This window comes from Lathamus discolor, chromosome 2 (assembly GCF_037157495.1).
Source record: "Lathamus discolor isolate bLatDis1 chromosome 2, bLatDis1.hap1, whole genome shotgun sequence".
In the NCBI taxonomy this organism is placed as follows: Eukaryota; Metazoa; Chordata; class Aves; order Psittaciformes; family Psittacidae; genus Lathamus; species Lathamus discolor.
This window is the reverse complement of record NC_088885.1, coordinates 142,506,710-142,529,935: the sequence shown is the minus strand read 5'-3', so window position 1 is coordinate 142,529,935 and position 23,226 is coordinate 142,506,710. Positions and strand designations below refer to the sequence as shown.

The 23,226-nt window shown below is 41.4% G+C and overlaps 1 protein-coding gene across 3 annotated transcripts in view; it reads left to right on the top strand.

Moving 5' to 3' along the window:
* The first annotated feature begins 20,629 nt into the window (after window positions 1–20,629).
* The window catches only part of LOC136008906 (syntabulin-like), a 46,350-nt gene continuing 43,753 nt past the window's right edge, over window positions 20,630–23,226 (top strand). For 2 of the 3 annotated variants that reach the window (XM_065668825.1, XM_065668823.1), the window contains exons 1-2: window positions 20,630–20,771; window positions 20,919–21,108. In XM_065668825.1, coding sequence (XP_065524897.1) covers window positions 20,745–20,771; window positions 20,919–21,108 — 217 coding nt within the window. In that variant the 5' untranslated portion in view covers window positions 20,630–20,744. The remainder of the gene's footprint in view (window positions 20,772–20,918; window positions 21,109–23,226) is intronic. The other variant, XM_065668824.1, reaches the window with a different exon arrangement.

Sequence of the window (23,226 nt, the reverse complement as noted above, 5' to 3'; positions counted from 1 at the left end):
ATTTACTCCCTAACATATGAGTAAGTGAATCTTTAAGGGACTTTCTTTTCCCCAGCACAGTTACACAAAATGAGATTTTTCTAAAACCCTAAAAACACCTGACAAACTGAAAGACAGTTGAAAAGTGAGTTACAAGGAATTTTTAGCCCTATTCACATAGTAACAGCTTCTGTAACTGTTGAAATAGATGTGCATTAGGAAAAACCTCTTATTTCCCATTGTTCTTACAGCACAAGGGGTGTGATTTTGTGTCAAGTTAATGTGTATGGGGACATTAGTGTGTGATTATAATTACTCTGAGTGGAGGACTGATTTAATGATTCTGAAAAAAGTTCATTTTCTTACACCAGCTTGAATTATCTTTGTATTTGATATGCATATAGAGAGATTTACACATAGGCATGAGTAAGAACATATGTGCTTACAGGACTTACGACTGATATTAAGATCTGACAAGTTACACAGACCACTTCAGTTTCAACATTTCATGTTCAGCAGTTGCAACCAAAGCTACCACATCTGTTTCAAGACAAAATGATTGCAATACTGCCAAATAAAATGATTAAACTGCAATTACAGTTTACACACTGATCATTAAAAAAACCCCAAACCTGTTTCTCAGAAACATGTGCCATCTGCTTTGCCCTTCTTCTCCCACAGCATCTAACGTACAAAGTAAAATCTATGTATCAGGAGCCATGCAAAGAACTGAGTTATATTTGCAAAAGAGTCAACTAAATTAATTTTCAGTGTTGGTAGCAAGGAGCCAGGAGAAGCTAGAGGAGAAGTTATACGTACAACCACAGCAGCCCCTCACCCGCTGTGATGATCAGAGGGGCCTTTCCACCAAGATGATGACATGAAGCCCATTACCCTTGTTCCTATTACATTCTTCCTGAAGCTGAGCAGAGCTAAATTGACACCGGGCATTTCCCTTTTCCAAGCATCAATGGTACTTCCCTGGAAATACCTCCCTGGCACTGGAGTGTGATTCTTCCTGGTGCAGCCATTCCTATGCCTGTAGCCCAGTTGGAGTCAGCAGGCTGTGGAACAAACATAAGCATCATCATATGGAGTCAGCTGGGAAAGGTGTGACTTGCAATATCTGGCTGAAATTACCAGGTGTCATTTCAGTAACCGGAATGGTTGAATTTTTATGTGTTATTATTCAGACCAATATTCTAAGAATGTTAAATACTCTCTGATCAAAGACAGCAAATTTCTTACAAACTAATGCCTTACATTTTGCTTACTCTTGCTTTTATGAGAAAATGGCCGTAAAAACCCTTGAAAATCTCACTTCTCCATATTCATTTAAACCTTTAATCTCTTTTACATACAATCTTTTACATATGTATTTAATTACATATTTAATACATATAAGATTAATTTAATCTCATGTATTATATACATCTGTAACTATAAACATGCTTACAAATTCCCTTGAAGTCATCAAAAACATTTAACTTTCATTTCTCTGATACATTTTTACAATATAGAGTTTGTCAACGTTTTCTTAGAATAGCCTGATCTTAAGAGCTTTGCCTTTTATTTCATGATATCTTAGCATTCATAGGCACCAAACGAAATGGAAGACTAGTACAATTACTGCACTTTTGAAGTATATGTGCAACTGAAGTCAGTAGTTACCTGTATAGAAAGTGTTCTTTCCCTCTCTGATGTGCATACTTCAACATCAGTAGATGTAGAAATTATTCAAGGCCAGAAACCACCTTTTGTCAGTACATGGGTTCTGTTTTACCGTTCCCTTCCTTCCACAATTACAGCTAAAAGCCATGTGCTGTGTCCTGTGGGAAACATCATGGTGAATGACTGGAAGCCACAGCTTCACTGCTGGGCAAGGCACAGGGAGGTGGACTTGTTTGCACCCTCCGGATTGATTTCCCTTTGGAGCACCAGCGCTGAGGCTTCACGGTATACTGCAGGTGGCTATTCTGGGCCTGTTTCTGAGCACATGATAATGCAAGTTTATGATTCCATTTCCTGCATGGCCTTATCAACTGGCCATGAATAATAATTATGACAATTTTAACCCTTCTTACATCCTGTAGGTGGGCTTAGGGTTTCTGGGAAAGAAGAAAATTATTTTGTTTCTCTCATCAATTTCATTCCCACTTTGCCTTTCTATTAAAAATGTAGCTGTAGTCTGCCATCTTCACCTTCCCCAAAAGGGGACACTTTTCAAGGCTGTAATGCCACTCTTGAGCCAGCCTGGAGAGGGTGCTGGAGAACACAGTCTGCCAGAGAGTTCCTTGGGTACTTTTGTGTTACTCAAAATGCAAACCGAAGTCCATTAAAGTTATTTTGCTTTTACTGTTATCCCATCTCTTTATTGCATTCCCTTACTAATTCAGACTTCTTGCTGCCCGCTGTATCCCTTTAAAACGGTGTATTACAAGTAAATAATATATAGAGGTAGATCTCTTCAGAGCTGTAATTTTGTTGAGGTGGATTCATCTGTTACTTGGAAAAGATTTCACATGTTCTCATCTTAAGCATGAATTTCTGTATCTACATCACCCATGTACCTGTTTAGAGGTTCTGTAAAAAATCACAGGATCATAGAATGGTTTGGACTGGAAGGGTCCTTAAAGCTCATTCAGCTCCCACCCCCTAATACAGGCAGGGACACCTTCCAGTAGACCAGGTTGCTTCAAGCCCCATCCAGCCTGGCCTTGAACGCTGCCACAGATGGGGCATCAACAACTTCTCAGGGCAACCTGGTCAAGTGTCTCACTACCCTCATCATAAAAAGTTCCTTTCTTATGTTCAACCTAAACCTCCCCTCTTCCAGTTCAAAACTGTTGCCCCTTGTCCTGTAACTATAAGCCTTGGCAAAAGTCTCTCTCCATCTTTCTTGTAAGCCCTCTTTATTGAAATGCCACAGCAAGGTCTCCCCAGAGCTTTTTCTTCCCCAGGTTTTATAGGAGAGGTGCTCCAGCCCTCTGAGCATCTCTACAGCCCTCCTCCGGACCCATTCCAACACATCCACCTCTTTCGTGTGCTGAACGCAGTACTGTGGTGGGATCCCACAGGAGCAGAGTACAGAGGGACAATCACCTCCTTCGACCTACTGTTCACATTTCTTGCGATGCAGACCAGGATACAGCTGGCTTTCTGAGCTGCAAGCACACATTGCCACTTCATGGATTTTACATCCACCAGCACCATCAAGTCCTTCTCCACAGGGCTTGTTTCCATCCCAAGTCTATATTGATACTGGGGGTTGGCACAACAAAAGTGAAGGATCTTGCACTTGTCCTTCTTGAACTTCACATGCCCTCTACTCAAGTCTGCCAAAGTCCCTTTGGATGGCATCCCCTCCCTCCAGCATATCAGCTGCGCCACTCAGCTTTGTGTCACCCATAAACTTGCTGAGGGTGCACTCAATCCTGAATATATATATGTCATTAATAAAGATACTGAAGAGTACCAGTCCCAGTGTGGACCCTTAAGAGACAACACTTGTCATTGATATCCATTTAGACATTGAGCCATTGACCGCAACTCTTTGGATGTGACCACCCAGCCAATTCCTTACCCATCAAATAATCCATCCAAGTTCCAAACAACAAATTTACTGTTTTTCTTAGCCTGCAGCCTGGAATTTGGAAACAGGTTTTCTGAAATAGGACATATTTCAATAAAGTAGTGAACCATCTCACCTTTTAAATTAGAACGTTTATATTTTTAGATGCATGAAAAGAAAAATGCTAGTACACTAGTATGTTGTTGCTACTTTTATAAACGCTGCTATGATCCTCTGACCTCAGAAAGTGGAAGCCAGCAGTAATAATTAAATATAAAACCGGGAAAGATGGCATTTGCATTCAGGCATACAAAATATCCAGGCCAAGAAGTATTTATGAAAACATACAGCATATAACTCAGTGTTTATGAGCTTCCTTCTCCCATGCTTTCATTATTGCCAGGAGCTTCCACATGTACATTTACCTGTGTTCTCCAGTCTTAACAGCAGAAACACCTTCTGGGACCATTCAAAGCAAATAAGGGAGGTCTTTGCCACACTGTTAAAATTAATTGTATAATGATTTCTTTTTTTTTTTCACACATAATTAATTTATCCTACCACTTTTGGAAAACTTTTTTCCCAAGTTGACCGGATTTATTTTCTTCATTGCTTTCAAAATTAGCCTTAATTACTTTTAAATGCATATGAGGTTTCAAATGGAGGAACTTGGCTCACCTGTCTGTGTCAAGTTGCCAGAGCAAACTTTCAACTCGAGGCAATGTGTATAATTCATTAGGTCAATCATCTGAGGATGGAACAAGACAGCTGTTACTCAGCTCTGCAAATGGAATAGCAGCTACAACCTTCCCAGGGTTCCTTTTCCACCCATCATGCCTGAGTCTATAGGACATGCAGACATCCTTCCCTCGGGCTGCCCTGGGTGGCAGTGCTGCAGCTGGCTTCCATGAAGCAGTCAGGGAACATGCCAACAGCATCTCATTTCCCATCTTTTCTGTGCTAGAGGTATGGTGGAAGCAATAGGCAAGGGAAGGAAGGTATTAAGGATGGGAGAGTAGTCTCTTCCACCCCGGACAGATTTGTGCAGTTGAGGAATTAGCAGCTGGTCACAGGAAAAAGCACTGACCAGAGAGGAAAAATGAATGAAAAGTGGTGATGTGACCCCACATCTGATCAGCAGTGGAATGCTGTTCTGCAGGAGGTAGGTGGTGGCTTTCAGAATCTAGAGATGCCTGCAGAAATCAACAGGGCAAATGCATGAATCAGACCTTCACCTCTGCTGTGGAAAGCCCTTGACCTACAAATTGCCACAGGCTGAGAATATTTGTAAACTTATCACTGCATGCATAACCCTGCCCTTGTGTTCTTTCTCGTTCATGCAGTGCTGGCTAGTGGCAGGCGGGACACTGTCACACAGCCCCCGAGCCTGAGCTCCAGTGGCCTTCCTGAGGTTGCCATTAGCTTAAGTGTTCGCATTATAACAAACATGAATCTGAAAAAGGAAAAAAATTGATTTTACCCCCAACATTTCCAAGTAAATGTTGACAGTACAGCACTGCTTTTATACCTGTTTAATTTTGAAGGGCTTTTCAGTATCATATTTTAGCTTATAACTTTTTCCCTTAAATTAATTCATTCAACTTTAGCATTATTTACTGCATTTCTCATATAGGATGAGGATCTGCAGAAGACATTCCATCTAAAGACCATATTTCCTGGTTTTGATACAGAGAAAGGATTTCTATATAGTTCCATAAAAAATTCTGTTTATCTGGAGTAGTATTAGTGGACATAATTTATATTACTATGCAGGAGACCACAGTTACAAATTATTTTGTCTTTTCAAATACTGCTATATATTTACCACCTAACACCAAAACCAATTTTCTTTCTTTTAAGGGGTAAAATCAATTCTTTAATTAGATAGCTTAATGAAATCAATTTTGATTAATTTATTATTAAAAAAGAATACATATACACTTTGTTGATAGATAAATACATTTATTATATAGAAATATAATATATGTAAGTTTATGGTATTTGTTCTCATCTTCAAGATGCCCACTTTCTGAAAAAAATAGTAGATAATGCATTATGTTTTAATAAGTAGTGAAATGAATATATATATTAAGCTGTCACAAGTTTTAGTGAATATAAACACTTCAGTCAACACTTCAGTGGAAATTTGCTCTAAAAGGGCTACCAGAAGAGAGAATTTAATTGCAAACTTATTACTGTAATACAAGTAAAAGCAAAAAAAAAGCGATGTAACTAGCAAGGGACATTTGGAGTACTTCAATAATAAGAGAAAACCCAACTGTTACTCTGCCATTCAGTAGCATGAACAAATGATGATGCCAAGTTTCACTTCACTAAAAAGTTCACTTGCCAATCAAGTGGTTACCACTGGTGACAACTGTGAGAGATCTCAGTCTTGAAAAGGGGTGCAAGAGGTTAAGAAGACTGAAGCTGTAAACCAAAGAGTTGATGGAACATGCCAGGAATCAGTCTCTGGCACAATGGCTGACTGGCATAGATACAGCCTTGTTACTAACCTCTTGGGCAGCAATGGTCTCTGATGTAGTCTGAAGGGCAACTGGGGTGTAGAGCCTACAGAGGTATATTTTATTCTGATAATATCCACCAACATTCATCTGGGAGCCAGCCACAGTTCTGGTCTCATCCCTATTTCCTCACAGTCCTAATCAAAATGATCATTTTTGTACATACTATCTGTAAGTATCTTTTAGCAACAGGAGATGAATAAAAGCCAATATGGATTACTTAAGAATAAATTATGCCAAGCCAATATAAATTCCTTTGTGATGGGATGACAGGCCTGTGGGTAAGACAGAAACAGCTGAAGTAATGTATTTTGATTTTAGTACTCCTTCTGACACTGCACTAACACTTCATTCTCAAAGCAAGCTAGAACACATAATAGAGGTGAAAATATCACTGACTGGGTGCAAAACCAGTTACAAAATCACATTAGGAGGACAGTTATCAATGGTTCACTGTGAAAATGGCAGCATGTATTTCAATAGGGTCCTCAGGGATTGGCCCTGGGTCTGGCAAGCAGTTCCATTAATAGCCTGCATGATGAAATAAGGAATATATTATTAATGTGCAGACAACTCCAAGCTGAACAGGACTGTCAGTGCTTTGAACAAACTGCATCATCTCAGCATAATAGGTTGATTTTCTAAAAAGGATAAATGAAAATTAATGGAGAAATAATGAGATACACAGAATGAGGAAGAACTCGATAGGCAGCAGTTGTGCAGTAAAGGAGCAGGACTGCTCTGAAACACAAGCTAACTCCACTGTCATATGACCATTAAAAAACACAGAGCTGTTTATAGGTGTGATGGGACTGTAAGTCAAGACCTTCAAACAAAAGCTTGCATAAAATACAAGCAGAGGGCACTATTCAAGTGCATAAAAAGTTGACATAAAGACAAAAAGGGCCCTTTGTCCTTCACGGCTACGGTGAACAGGGCAAGAAACAATGAGTTCAACACTTTTAGCACAGAAAGTTCACACCAAACACCTAGTAAAGATAATTAAGAGTGGAAGAATAATTTAGTTGGGAAGATTATGGAAACCATTGCTGGAGACTTCTAAGAGCAAGTTAGACATGTATCCTATGACAGAAACAACATAGGTGTAGTTGAAGCACTCAGTATTAGAAAAAATTTTATTACCATTTACAGAGAACAATATTATTCGATAGATTGACAAAGGAGAAAACCAACACAGACACATTGACTTTAGGAAGGAACCTGGTTTATTGTGTGCAGGGACAGAACATCTGAGCATCTCCAGATAGGCACATGCTTTTACACAGCTCCAGGTTATGCACATGCACATCACTGCCTCCAGAATCAAGGCTTCTGTCACACTGCTCTAACATCCCTATTAGAAGCAAAAGAATCTGTGCCATTTAGAACATTTCAAATGCATTTATGATTATTACAATGATATTTGCCAAGATCCAGAACCTGCAGGAAGATGATAAAAAGTCCTATTATTAGAAACATTACATCATCTCCTATGCAATCTTTCTGACTGCTCTACAGTAAAAGCTACCACTTAATTTCTTTAATTTCTTCATTCCCTAGAACAAAGTGAGTTCAGGTTTATCTATTATTACCACTATTTTCAATATTAAATGAGGTCTGACTCTTTAACCTACAAGCATTTTTTGAATGGGAAAATTTCCAAGTATGATTTTGTATTGTTCACCTATTTTTTCTAGTCTTATTGAGAAGTGAATAGTGACTTCTAACAAGGAGATGGAGAAAGCTCACAAGGGCTTCAATGAAAGCTGAAATAAACAATCATTTAGAAAAGCTAGAAATGGCATCTCTAAGAACTGGGAAAAAGACAGGGAGCATGAACAGCATTTGTGACACATTGCAATATGAATCCAAGAAGAGATGTAATTACTTTTGCTATGTCTACACAATGTGAGAGAGTCTAACTGGAGAATTAAGAAATAATTCCTCTGCTCACCCCATTAGTTGCCTATCACTGAAAGTGGACCCTTGTCAGTGTTCTACCCTATGAAGCGCAAAAAAACCTACTTACTTCTAAAATCCCTAAATGTTCTTAGCTTAGACTAAAACAGACTTCAGATTTCTGGACTAATGTTTCTTACACACTGAAGTAGACAAGAGATGAGAAATTGTACAGTACTTGGGAGAAAATAAATAAGTGAATCCTGAAATGTAATGAATGATTTGCTATGTAAGGCAAAAAAAAAAAAAAAAAAAAAAGAAAAAGCCCCATTCAGTAACTTTTGGTGGGATTAGACTCTGGGATTAGTGACATATGGATATTTCTGACTCATCATAGACTGAAAAACAAGTTTAGTAAGGTACAATGGAAAGATGCGTTCCAATACATGATATTTGAGGGAACACATAAGCCAATTTGCAAACTTTTGAAATACGTATCTATATAAAACCCTAGAGATTTTTGTGCTCCTGATGAAGCATTGCTCAAACTAAGTATTTGTGAAGATTCCCAGCTGGCAAAAACAAATGCTTCCTTAAAGAAAAAGTTGAACTCAGCTCTGAAATCAAAACTGTTGGCAGTCTGTTCTGACAAACTCTAAAGATAAATCCCCCTCGTGTTCAAGCTCTGTATTCTCCACTCAAGCCCAGTTTCATCTGCTGTGGTGGAGAAGGGAGTTTCTCTGGAGGCTGAGGTCAGGTTAGGGACACAGAGTGTTTGAAAAAGCACTGGATCTGATAAGAAATTGCATCCAGGGCCCTGAGCCAGGAGAATGTCATCTCAGACCAGCTGACAGCCTATTTTTTCTTAGACAAGCATACAAAACTTAGTATCTTTTGGCAAGACCACCTCAGAAATAGTAGGTTTTGACACATGTATCCCTCACCTGATGTTTTAAGTGTGTATAAACTCACCACTTCAGTGGTGTCCACAGAAATCCATTTATAGAGTTACAAATATTATGATGTACTAGGCATGAACTAAACACTAATCCCTTTTTTGCTGCTTTGCTGCAAATAGCAGATGCATTACACCATAGCGTTTCTAAATCAAAACTAGAAAAAGAGTCCGTATGCATACAGGATCAGAGTAATCAACCAGTGTTTAAAATGTCATGAAAATGAAATTCTGAAATAACAACAGGGTTTATAAATATTCCTAAACAATATTAGGAAGCAAATGTGATATTCAGATCCATTTTTCCTTATAAGATAAACCAAGTCCCTAAAACTTCTGTCTGCATTGGATACTTGTACAGATTATGGCTTAATGACTTTTTAGCCAGATGATTGCCTGCCTTCTTCATGGAGGTACCATTTAAAAATAACGGCAAGTCCTTTCTTTCTATTCAGTGCTATGTTTACAGTGAAACTAACATAATTGTTTGGTACAGCTTGTGGCATTTGCTTACAGTAGGTTTCAGCAGGCTATCTTTCATTCTGTCACAAGCTCTCTCTGGAGCCTAGGCTACAAGTAGGTTTCTTTTAACTCTACTGATGCCACTAAAAAGAACACAGGATATTACCTAAGTAGTCTATCTTCTAGCAGTGATATAATTTTAATACTGGATTGAGTCTAGAGCCTGCAGACTCGTCCATGCAGAGCTGCTGATGAACTGAATGGAAATCTTTGCATCAGGCTCATGCATTTCTGGGATCACGTGCTGATGTCAGTTAAACCTGAATTCCACGAAGATTTAATATCAATGCTTCAGACGGGTTGAGTGGGTGCTCTTGACTACTACAAACTCAGTTCAAGCCCACAGTAATTAGTAATGGTAGTCTCTCACACTTAGAAAATATCTATACTATATATATCCAACAAAATGACAAAAAAAAAATAAGAGGTATATGGAATAAGAAAGGGACTCTACCATTTATTATACTTAAAAGTACTTTTACAAAGGAAACTAACAATTTTGAACCTAAGAAGCTGAATCTGCATTGGTTACATCCCACATCAGTTAAAAGGCCCACTGATCTTCCAACATTTCAATTAATAAACAACATAAAAAGGAAATCAGGAGAGCAAATGTGTAAGAAGCTATTTTTTAATAACAGATGTTTTTACTGATCAGAATTTTGAATCTTCTGAAATTCCTATCACCAGTGGTTGCACAGCACTTGTATTCATTGAAGTTACTCTTAGTATCTAGAAGAATTCCTCAGTAAATGATTTTCAAAGCTTAGCATTTACTTCAGGTAGGAACTGCAGGGCAGGATGCAACCTTTCAGCCATGCTGTTAGTTATGGATATAGAAGGACTATGGGATTAAATCATATTTCAGAAATATTTGATCCAATCCTATAGTCTTTCCTGAACTGAATCTTGGCCAGTACCTGCTCTGTGCTGCAGCAGGGGATGCTGACATCCAGCTGTGCCAGGTGGCACTGGACCTAGGGCAGCTCCTGCAGGGAATGGGACATGGAATCAGTTCTGACAGGTTTTCTCTCCGTCCCCTGATTTACACAGATCCCTGCCCTGCCTGTGGGTTACAGTCTTACAATGCAGCTTTCTTTTTTGCAGTTCCCACTGCTAGTTTATTATGGGGTGGCTGGGGGGAAAAGCCAGGGGACTCTGCCCTGCTGCGCCCCTGTTCCCCCTGCATTCTAGGAGGCACTCGGTGCAATTAGTGGTTAAATTGAGCCCGGGGACTGGGTGTCAGACGTGTGCAGCTGGGGACTGCTGGCTGAGAGCCTCCAGCAAGCTTGGAACAACACAGCATGAGCCAACACATATCTCAGCAGGAGTTGTGCATCATGCCAGGCTACAGCCAAAGGGCCTTGTCCAGAGAGCAAGCAATGTCTGTGAAACACAGCTGAGTCTGGACAAAAAGGTAAGGTGAGGCGCCGGAACGGGCTGCCCAAGGAAGTTGTGAGTGCTCCATTCCTGGCAGTTTTCAAGGCCAGGCTGGACGAAGCCTTGGGTGACATGGCTTAGTGTGAGGTGTCCCTGCCCATGGCAGGGGGATTGGAACTAGATGATATTAAGGTCCTTTCCAACCCTATTCTACAATTCTATGTAGTTTTTAACTGTTACCCATGATGTAAATCCATGGCTCAAACTGGACCCACTTCTTTCAGCCAAATAACCAGACTATAAATCAACAGCATATTTGACGTGGTCGACAATTTAGTATCAGTAGAAAATATCTTCTTGTTTCTCTTGTCTGCCTTTAGAGAAAAATTAAATAAATTACAAACTTATGATATATATAAATGAAATTTTATATAAATAAAATTACTTACATTTTATTTACATTCAGATGTAAAATGAAGATTAAAAATCCCATTTTCTCTTGACATTTCTAAGCAAGTTTATCCAGCAGCCCTACAAACACATATTCTGTGGAAGTGGAGCGCTTCTGCCCTTTGCATATTCAGTGTTCTCAACTTCACAAGCCTTTATATCAAACCAGGATCACTGTTATTTACTGACAGTTGTGGAAAATATGACACTACCATTGTCTGAAAGTAGATGCCTAGATAAAAAAGTGTCATTTGCCTTTTAATTGCCCCCAGATAGCTCAACTATCTTATTGAGAGGGAAAGAGAGGATGGTAACACCATAAATAATTCATATGGGGGGTGTTATCAAGCAGAAATGTACCTGTCAGGAACCACACACGTGAGCCAAGTACACACTTCTCCAAAATCCTTATATCAGTGATTTAAAAGTCATCAAGGACTACACAATCTGTTGATTACTTGAAGCTTTTATGGCTCAGCTGGCACCCTGACAATCTTTCTGATGTTGAAGGCATTAAGCTTTATAATTTACTCCTATTATCATCTATTGTTTATATAGAGCAGCATTTCAAGGCCCCGTTCAAGACCACATTGCAATAGATACTGAAACAAAAATATACCAAAAGACCTTGTTCCTGCTTATAGTTCAGGCTCTGAATGTTCCCAGAGAAAGCCTATGTGGAGGGCACTGCTGCGTACGTGTCTAGCCAAGAACATCAATAAAGCAGAAAGGAGAAAGGAGGGGAGGATGAGAGTAACTATGATGTGATCCTTGGTGTATATATATTAATACTGTGAAGCTGACAGAAGAAAGACCAGTCTTGGAAGGACAAGACCAAAATATAAACACTATATCATCTCCTGAATAAATAAAAACCATGTTTCTGTTCCTCTTTGGTGCTATTCAGGTTTTCATCAACTGATTTATACATGAATACCCATATACAAATTTCTACTTGCTCAACACAGAACCTCAGTACTGAATAAATCTATGCATATCCCAAATTTACTATTAAAGCAAGCCCAGAAGGACTGATACAGTACTTCATAAGTTGATTAAGATAAAAGACTTTTTAACATTCTTTTGAAGTCTACTTTTGGGAGGGAAATATTGTTCATATTTTTGTCCTTTAAAAGGACACGAGGTAAAAACCTTTGTTGACCATTCTCCATTGCTGTTACTTGTGAAATGCGATTAAAATTGAATTCAGTTATCCTGAATTCAAATTATAATGCTCTGCTAACAGAGTTTCTGCTCTCCCCTTGAGTTGAATAGCTACTGACATTGGCAATTGTGTATCATTTATGCTGGTTTTCTTATTTCAGTGACAGTTCAGATGGATTCATGCTTCATATAGTGAGCATGGGAAATCATATTATTTTGGCCAGCAGTGCCTTGGATCACATCTGTACCCTAGATAACCTTTCCCCATTACCTTGTGTCTGCCTCCAGGGATCATCACCTCCTGTATCAAATCTTACTTGGCTACATCACACTCTGTGCTCTCAGGCTCATACAACAGAGCCTGTACAGACATTCTAGACATCATCTCCTTCTGCACCATGACAGTCTCTTATTCTGCCTTTTGCTCCTGTGCAAGTGTTCCCATAAATTGGTTAAATTTGCCCTCATTCCAATCATCACATTTTGCCAGAAGCATGTGTGAATTGGCAAGGCATTACTTTGATTCAAAGGGGAATGCTCATAAGAATCGTGTTAGATTCCAGGTCAGCAAGGGCTTATCCTCTTAACTGTATTAAATGTCACCAACCAATCTGAAGCTCACCTAAAGGCCTCAGCAAGAGTGTGCTTCAGTTCCTGGGAAACTTTCTGATACACAGGTGTCACTGCATCCTTTTCCTTTCCCACACTGAAGAGCATTTGAAACCAGACTCCTCTCTACCTGCAGGGTAAGAACAGAATAAAAGTACCTCAGAAATAAATCTTCCACTCTTCAGAATGGAGGGACCCAACTAGTTGGGCAAGATAAATGGGAAGACACTTCTCAGATACTCATTTTAGGGTCATAAAACTCCCTTCACAGGTGCTGTATTCGTCAACAGACACTTGTCTCCAGAAAAAGCTAAAAATGTCAGCTATTCCTCTCTGAGTGGCAGTTGAGTTCAGGTTCCCAATAAAATGCTTTTTCTCCCTGCTCTGTGCTGCACGCGCTATATACCATGCAAACATGCATAAGGTACTGAGGAAAATGAGGTGAAAAAAAGATTATTTTCTTGAAAACCCAGGAGATGTAGCATTCAGAAATAATTAACCACTGAATACCTCTGCTACTTTCTCACTCATTCTCATTTAATATGAAAAATCAAGTCTCTGTCAAATCCACCACATCTGTATCCTCCAGTTTAAATGGTGGTTTGCTGATGGCCACTGAGCCAAGATAAAAGTGGAGAACACTTGCTCCAAAGGAAATAATCTTTCAAAACTAGGTAGGAGTCATTAGGTATGAGCCCATCTCTGGATAATCTGTCTTCCTTGAGTATTCATGTTTTGGCAATGTCACACTAAACCCTGAAGCAATCAGTTACAAACTACACCAGGGCTCAGCTAGGAGAAACAGCTGCATGCCACCAACTTTTTCAGGACCTCACCACAGCCACTTCCCAAGCCCTACTGCACATAGAGTTTACATTAGGTAAAAAAAGCCACATGGTACAGTCAGCTACAGTTACTCAACTCATATGGTTGAATTCCAGGACTCGTAACAAAGCTGCTGCTAAACTCTTACACTGGATCAAGTTAGAATCATAGAATTATAGAATAGTTAGGGCTGGAAAGGACTTCAAGATCATCTAGTTCCAACCCCCCTGCCAGGGGCAGGGACACCTTCCACTAGACCATGTCCCCTAAGGCTCTGTCCAGCCTGGACTTGAACACTGCCAGGGTTGGAGCATTTACCACCTCTTTGGGCAATCTTCTCAGAGACTACCAAAATATGTGTCCTGTTATATACAACCATTTTATGAATTTGATAAATTGGATCTATATAGAAGTATCCAGTTCTACTGGAGCTCAGGCACAGCTATAGTCTAAAAGTCACAGGGTATGTCTGTGCCACTCAGACTGCCCATTTACAAAACACTAGCCTTTGATGGGAGTGCCTGTAATGGTCAGGCAGTTGAGTAATTGTTTAGGTAGATTTTTTTAATGTGTTTACACTGTGTTTTAAAATCAGATCCAAGGTGCACTTAAACCCGCATTTCCTATATTTCACAAACTGTTTGGATACAGAGCTGGGTCATGGGTTTTGGCAGAGCTCTGAGGAAAACATAACCCAAGCACAGGCTCTTCCTCACATCTCCATCTCCAGCGGAGGCACAGGCATGGATGTGCCTGCTTGCCATTACTCTGCCTCTATATATCTCATAATTTCATGCAGTAACTTCAGATGCCTGAAGTCAGGCAAGTCCTTTCTAAGTACATGGGCTGCTGCACAAACATCTGAGGGTGTGCAGTGCTTCAGGTTGCTTTCTGGCTTGCATTTCACTGAGTAGTACTGACAGGGATCTACCCAGTACAAACAGATCACACAATTCTTATCAGAAGTCAGATTAAATAAATGCTTTGGTGAAAATAACATCTCGTTTGAACTCTCCTCCCCCACTAGAACTGAACACAGTGTTCCAGCAGACATCTTACACTGCGCATACAGGCAAGATCACTCCCCTATTTCAGCTAAACTTTCCACTTCTTCAGCATCAGTTCTCTAAACCACAGTTGTGGTCTAAGAACTCACATTGAGACATTCACTACTATGGGTCCAAAGTACTTTTTCTCATAACTGCTTTTGAAAACAGTTTCCCATCCTGTTGGCTGAGCTTTATTATTTGTCCCAGATGTTCTTCTTTGAATCTGGCTGTACATTTTTAATGTTACTGTTCACTCCACCTAATGAGTCTTTCGCATAAGATATTTTTCCTATAAGAACAGCCTGATAGCTATTGGTTTTATTTTTAACCTCTGATTTGTGTTGCCAGAATCTCAAATTAATTATTCTCCTTTTTTGCCCAAGACCAACACGAAACAATGCTTCCCTTTTGCTCTTTTATATATGTAATAATGATACTCATAGTCTTCTCATCTTTCTCTTATTTTCCAGTATTTCATAAATATGGTAAGAGAATTTTTCAGTTAATTCTCTGAAGACCTCTAATGTAAACTATTGCTATGAAAATGCTTAGCTCCAGCTGCTGTTCTTTTTAGCATTTGTGAAATGTTTCAGTGAGATCTGCTGATATGTTATACAACCCATCTGAATAGAAAAACAGGATCAACACATTTGACAAGCAAACTAGAGGGTGTTATTCTGTTTGGGGAATTAGAACTCATTTGAACTAAGGCCAGTCAGAATAATTGAATCAAAGATCATTCATTGAATCATAGAGTAGTTGGAAGGGACATTAAAGCTCATACAGTTCCAACCCCCTGCCATGGGCAGGGACACCTTCCACTAGAGCAGGTTGCTCCAAGCCCTGTCCAACCTGGCCTTGAACTCTGCCAAGGATGGGGCAGCCACAGCTTCTGTGGGCAGTCTGTTCAGTGCCTCACCGCCCTCCCAGGAGTAATGACATCTGCATAAGATCTCAATCTCCCCTCTGTCAGCTTAAAGCCATTCCCCCTCATCCTGTCACTACCTGCCCTTGTAAAAAGCACCTCTCCAGATTTCTTGTAGCCCCCTTTATGCACTGGAAGCTGCTCTAAGGTCTCCTCAGAGCCTTCTCTTCTCCAGGATGAACAGCCCCAGCTCTCTCAGCCTATCTCCAGAGCTGAGATGCCCTGAGCATCTTCCTGGACTCCTCTGGCCTTGTTCCAACAGCTCCACATCCCTCTTGTGTTGAGGGCATCAGAGCTGAACATAGCACCGCAGGTGGGGTCTCACAAGAGCAGAGTAGAGGGACAGAATCACATCCCATGACCTGCTGGCCACATTCCTTTTGATGCAGCCCAGCGTATGGTTGGCTTTCTGGGCCACAAGTGCACAATGCCAGCTCTGGTCTAGTTTTTAATCTACTAATATTCTCAAATCCTTTGCAGGGCTTCTCTCAATCCATTCATCCCCCAGTCTGTATTGATACTGGGGACTGACCCATGTGCAGGTCTGTCTTTGCATTTGGATTGTAATTCTCCTGCACATCTGGTTTCTAAAGCAGAAAAATGTTAATTTTCCACCACCAATGAAAAATAAGAAACACACAAGTAGCATTCTTAAGTATAAAATCATAAGCATATGATATTCAATGAATTTGTTTCATCTTTTTATTTTCTCTTATTTATGCTGATTTTTCATCTATAATCTTTATGCAAAAGCCTTTTGAGTCTGACATTTTAAATGTAGACTTGTAATCTTCTGATTCTCCACATTCTATTTTTTTCCACCATTTCTGTCTATCCTATCCTTGATATACTGATACACACAATTGCAAATGAATGTATAGTTGGCAACACTTTTCATTGTGCTTGCTTACTTACATATTAATTACTTGGTTACAAAGCAGATGTTTAAAGAAGATCTCCAAGTCAATTTTTGTTAATATTGACAATTTGCAGTGTTTCCTTCATTTTCCCCAGCTTCATGGGCTTTCACAATCTTCCCAACATTTCCTCATCTCCAAACTCTGAAAACCTGATTTCAACATCATTCTCATGTTTTGGTTAGGAGAAAAAGGTCAAGGCATCATAGGCCTCAGCTGGCAAAGTACAGATGCTCTCTAGGTCACAATCAGAAGCATTATCAGCTATGTGCCTGCATTAATGAGATCACACAGCATCAGGACTGCAGGGCCCAGCCCTGCACTCTGCCCCTTTCAGCATTCCTGTGACCTCAGAGGGGGACACAATTCAAAACCCAAACCTGGCCTACGGTCCTGAAGCAGTATAAGGCATTGTCTGCAGTTTGTTAACCTGTGAAAGCCCAGTGCCAAACCTAAAAGGAAAAATTCAGCCACTGAAATTGAACTTAGATGTAGGCACCAAAATTCTAAACCAAAATAACTTTGAAAGAAAGCTACCCAACCCTACTGAGCATAAGGTCACAAATCGCCTCTTGGGTTTTCATCCCAAATGTCCACAAGTGCTTTCAGTGTTGTAAAAACATGAAAGTGTCCTGGTCTGTGCAACAAGCCAACCTGGTTTTGGACCAGGTGACAAACCGAGTGCAGAAGCACCCCACTGCCCCACAAAGCCAAGTTTTGCAAGTATACACAACACTACCAGATGATCACAGCATAAAGACAGGCGAGGTGCACGAGGTGGCTGTTTAGTAGGAATTCACATCAGGCAGGAATCATTGTTCAGCCTTTTAGTTATTACACCAAGGAAAAAAGGAAAAAAAAGTACAAGTTGCACTGCTTTTGCCACCTGGGGTGACTGCTGCCTCTGACTTCCTAGAAGTGCTGTGTCCATCCATTGTCAGGGACTGGTCTAAAGTAAAGTGAGTAAGGAGAGGAAGCCTTTCTGCTGAAGTGGAACTAGTGCACAGAAAAGATGGAAAATTCATGAAATAATAAAGGCCTTATACAAGGCTGTACCACAGAGAAGATCTCAACTGAAACTTGGTCTCTCCAGGCAGCATGAATAAACCTCTTGTGCTGAAGGGTGCAAAAGTACCCTAGTATGTACTACTGAGCTCTAAGCCATTCTCCTGGGTACAGTATTGGTTTTGCTTGTTCTTCTGAAGTGCCAATTCTGACCAGAGGTATTCGGGTACTTAACTGCAGTGCTGAGACCTTTACCGGACTGTTCCACTCTTGTTATTCTGACAGCTCATGAGCAAAAATACTGGACTGCAAGAAAGCAAACTGGAAAACAGCATTAGCAGGTGTCTAGAAACAACGCACCATCAGATGGAGCAAATCAGCTTACGAAAACAGATTCCACAGAAAGCTTTGCAGAAACATCAGGTGAAGCTTTTCCTTTGGTAGGTCAGTTGCAGTAGGAAGCAACAATGCACCGAGTTCCTTGTGTCTCTGCTAAAGGACAATGCTAGCTTCTGGCTAGCAACACTGTGATTGAGAACCCCATTCTCCTTCACACTGAGAAGGTTCAGAAGCAGCAGCAAAACAGGAACAGAGGTAACAGCAAAATGTGCTCAATGACCAGCTGTAATTCACCCCGTCCCCTCTCCTTGCAATTGTTTCTGGAAAAGCGCTCCATCTGAGTGAAGATCAGAGTAGCTAAGCCTGGACTAAGAACTCCTTCACATACCTTGCTCCCTGTTCAGGAAAGCAAAAGGTCTAACCCAAGGGCCTGGCCCAGAGCCCAGCTTACCCTGGCAGCTCCCAGAGTCCAGCGCTTGTGCTGCATCTGCATCCTGCTGCGGCTTCCTGGAGAGCTGTTATTTGCTAGGAGGGAGCAGAGCAAGAAAAAGCCTAGGAAGATATTGTCTTCTGTAGGTTTTCTGAGGCCCTTATCGATGTACATTTTTCCTTTCCACAGCAAACACAGGTATGGTCACAGTTACATACTGGTTATGAAAATTAGCTTTATAGGTAGTGCAGCAATACTGCTGGTTTGTAAAAGGCATCAGGAGGAGTATCAGGAGCGGTATCATGGGATCATGTCAAGTATGTGTTTTTCCCTATACTCATGATTAACCAGTGCACAGTAAAAATATTTTAATAAGCTGAGAAGTGACTTAATTCCTCAATATTTATTTGATATACATGGATTGGGGGGGGGGGGAATGTCTGCCTGAAAGTTAATGATTGTTTCATGATTTATGATAAGGCTATAAATCTCTATGCAAAGGAGAGATCAAAGGGAATCACATCCCATTATGAATCCTGAGGCAGCCTGAAGCCTTCACTTTTCATATCTTGTTTCTGAGCAAGGCAAAAATTTGAGCTTGAAATGGAAAAAAGATAAAGCAGGCTCCAGCAACTGAATCATCACCATCCACTCCGGAGCGGAGTTACTATGGCAATGGCAGTGTTACTGCACAGCTTTTCCTTATTCATCCTACAGGTATGGCAGCAAACATATGTGGGAAACGTCCGCCTCACACGTGTGGCTCGCAGGAGAGGCCCATGGGCTCCAGTGCCCAGTTCCTGCAGAGAGGAAGAGCAAATTCCTGTAATTAAAGTACGTGATTTGCAGTTTTCCATGGAAACAGTCTTGGGGCAGGACCCAGGATTCTTCCTGCTGTTCTGTGCCTCAGGAAGGTGTATTCCAGTGCTTAGAGGGTGTCTTATGAGCACAGAGAATCTTTAATGCAGGGATTCTATGCTACTTTTTTTCAGCTGTAACTACCTCACTTCTCTGAATTATAGATGTCTTGACACCACCAGGGAGGATGGTATCATCTTTTTGGCAGAGCATAGCTTGGAGCTCTACATAAGTAATGGACCTAGTCCTGATGCCAGCGTAATAAATTAGTAATTTTATCTCTTTGTATATGCAATAATCAGTGTGTCAGTACTCACCAGTGTCCTCTTTCTTCTTCGAGGACCAGATGAATGCATCACCTTTCCTATTACTGCTGGTATGTTCTCTGTACTGCACATAAAGGACACATTTGCTCTTAATTATTTGCGAGACAGTATTTAATATTTACTCTCTAATAGCAAACAGAAGTTTCCCACAGGAATTGGGGCCCTTTGTAGGAAGCATACATGCAAAGGAAACCTTCGCCCAAAAATATTACTGCTGAAAGTACAGTTTCTGCAAGCTCATTAAGTCCTACAAGCAGACATTTATGTGGAACCCCAAATGAGCTTCTCACTGAGAATTTCTTCATCGTTTTCATGGAAAAGAAGTCCTTTTCACCCATTGTGTGAATGTGCACACAGCTCAGATCACAGGCCTGATACTAAATGCATGCCTTTTAAGTAGAGCCACTCTGGGGAGCAGATGAAGAAGGTTAACACATGTGCATTAATCAATAGGAGGGTCAACAACAATTATCACAGTGAGAGGTAAAAGAGATGCTACAACAATAAAATACACTATGTCATGCACTGAGAGGCAAGTACGGTTTTACATCTCTACATTTTCCATGAAAAGGTGGTGTTGAATAATAAGGAGCAGAAGACATCTGACACATTTTGCTACTTATACAGCTATGCATCCATCATATTTGTACCGGTAACATCTACCCCGTTATGTGTCTGCTTCATGCCTCACCCTGAAACCTCCATCACAGCACTTCCCTATGAACACGTTCACGCTCCCCACGCCCTCCTGCACCCAGGGCAGCGTCCCCCCCGCTCTGCCCGCTCTGGGAGGCTCCGAAGGGATGCTGCTGCCCACTGGGATACCCGTTGCCCCGCTCCCGCACCTCGGGGAGGGCGGCAGCAGCGGCACCACGTGTCGGGGCGGGGAGCGGTGGGGCCGGGCCGGGCCGGGCTCCACCACCCACCAGCGACGCAGCGGCAGCGGCCCCGGCTGAGCGCATCCCTTCTCGCCCATGCCAGGTGCCCTTTCCCGGCTGCGACGTGACTGAGGAGCGATGGGGCCTCTGCGGGAGAGCAGCAAGGTGAGGAGACGGGGATGGCTGCGGGGACCGGGCGGCTGCGGGGACGGACGAGCGGCAGGGGCAGGCAAACCCCGGCCCCCCCGCTCGTCCGGAGCCTGCCTGGATGGTGGAAGGAGGAGGGTGCATCCCAGAGTGTCCCTTCCCAAGCAGGAGCAGAAGACGCAGCTGGACAAGGAGGTGTCCCGCAGCCGCATCCCCCGCCTGGTCCTCCGCCCGCAGCAGAAGACATCCCCCGCTTCCGAGTCGCCCTTTTCGGAAGAGGAAAGCCGGGAATTCAACCCGCCCAGTTCCTCTGGGGGTTCCCGCAGGACCGTCAGCAGCAACAGCTTCTGCTCAGGTACCGCAGAGGGATCCTCCCCTACCCTCCCGGCCTCAGCACCCACCCAGCACCCTGGCCCCTGCGGGTTGCTGTCACCCCTGGATGCAGCATCTGTGTGTCAGGCTTGTACTGAGCCCTGATGAGCATCCTGCTTTGCAGATGAAGAAGGGCAACCATTGATTTTTCCAGTATCTGTTCTTTTAATACATGCCCATAAGCGACACCAGATGTTTCCATTTCTAGTTCTGCTATCCACTGCTAAAAAGTTGGCAGTTTTACTGCAGAAAAATAGTTGCTTTAAAGAGAAAGATTTGCCTTAAAAACTGCACCATGGGGTTCAGGCATCTGAAAAGCCCCTGAGTCAGTGTGTAAAACAGGGGAGTTGCTACTACAGGTATCAGATATAGGTCAACTATTTCAATTCCTTTTTGTTTTGTGATAGTGATTGTGCATGAATCGCAATTGATATGTAGGTGAAGTTTTCACTGTCAAAGTGCATTGAGTTTTGTTTATTTGAGCATTCAGGCTTCTCCTGGCAAGCCTGTCACAGGAGCTGGGCATGTCTTCTCTACAGAGAGGGCAATGTCTGGGTGATGCATCAGAAGTAAATTACTGTTTTCCAATTGTAGACCTCAAAAGTGTCATTTGCTCTTCGACATAAGTATAACCCTTTACGTAAGGGACAGCTTGAAACCAGATATTTTATGTTACATATTTGTCCTGTGTAGAGTTCAGCGCAATTCAAATGCCTCAACCAGCAGTGAATGACTCAGATTCCTACTAGTGGTGAGCAATCTTTTAACTGTTCACCGTGTAGGACATTATGCATGTGGATAACAGCATGGAAGGTCACAGCATGAGCAGCTTGGGTTCGAGATGTGTGTGGTAACTTTAAACATATTTTGAAGACTAAACATTTTGTTTTAATAGTTTGGTTTTTTTTGGAGAGCCTAATATTCTCAGTCTAACTACAAATCTGAATCAAAAATCTGAAGTATTTTTGTAATAGTTAATATCAGAGCAAGTTCCTAAACTTCCTTTTTGCTTATTCATAAGGTATTTCAGGTACCAAAGGCTTTCCTGAGAACAGCCATAAACACTCATATTTGTCTTCACTACAGTGGATCAGATTATTGGTTTCAATGCCTTTAATGAAAAGCAGTGTATTTAACACTATGTACAAGAACAGTCAGTTTTCCTAGATGAGAAACACACTATCCATGTTAGAGTCCAGCTTGGGCAGATTTTGCAATTCAGGCTCAGTGGAATGATCTATTTGGTTATTGTTTAATGAACAATGCAAAATGTTAAGCAAACAACACAGTACTGTAGGACCAGTGAAGTCTTTTTCCCATGCCTTTGGCATCCCTCTACCTTACCTTGCGTGAATTTGCTGTTACAAAGAAGTAAAATCTTTTGAGGCTTTCTGGAAATGCATTATTTTTATGATCTCTCCCAAATGGATGCTTCTTATCCTGATTTTCTTCCCCTGTGTGTTGACAAGCCTTTCATCCTGGTTACTGACATTCTTTTTCATATCTTTTGGGTCTGTATTGTGTTCTTCAGATCTCTTCAGCACAGAGCTGCCCAGGGATACCCTTGCTGTCCCACTGCTCTATGTGTGTTGTCTGGAGGCCCAGCAGAGCTTTGTGTGTGGCTCTGGGTGTGGCTGGTCTCATGGCTGGACAGTTTTAAGGCACCTTTCACAGAGGTTTCAGGAGTGCAGTGCTATTGCAAATGCTCCTGTTTATATTTCCCCTATTCATCTTCTATTCTTCCATGAATACTGCATTGATACAGTTTGCTTTTCTTCCCCATGCTGAGTGCTCTGCTGCCTGCAGCACCCATACTACCCCTTTTGACTGCTGAGTCTTCAAACCTTTCACAGCCAAGAATCAGCCAAGGCCCTGTGCTCCATCCTAGCACATGGGGTCTTGTTGATCTATCGGTTTGCTGGATTTTTCACTGTAGTGTAGGTATAATGACAAAAGTCACTGACTTGATCTCCTCTGTCTCTAGTGTCTCTTCCCTATCTTCCTTATGAAAATCCCTCTTTATCATAATGTGTATAATTCAGATAGATAGATTGAAATTCCCAGCGGCAGCAGGTGGCTGCTCATTCCTGTTTCTGGGGAG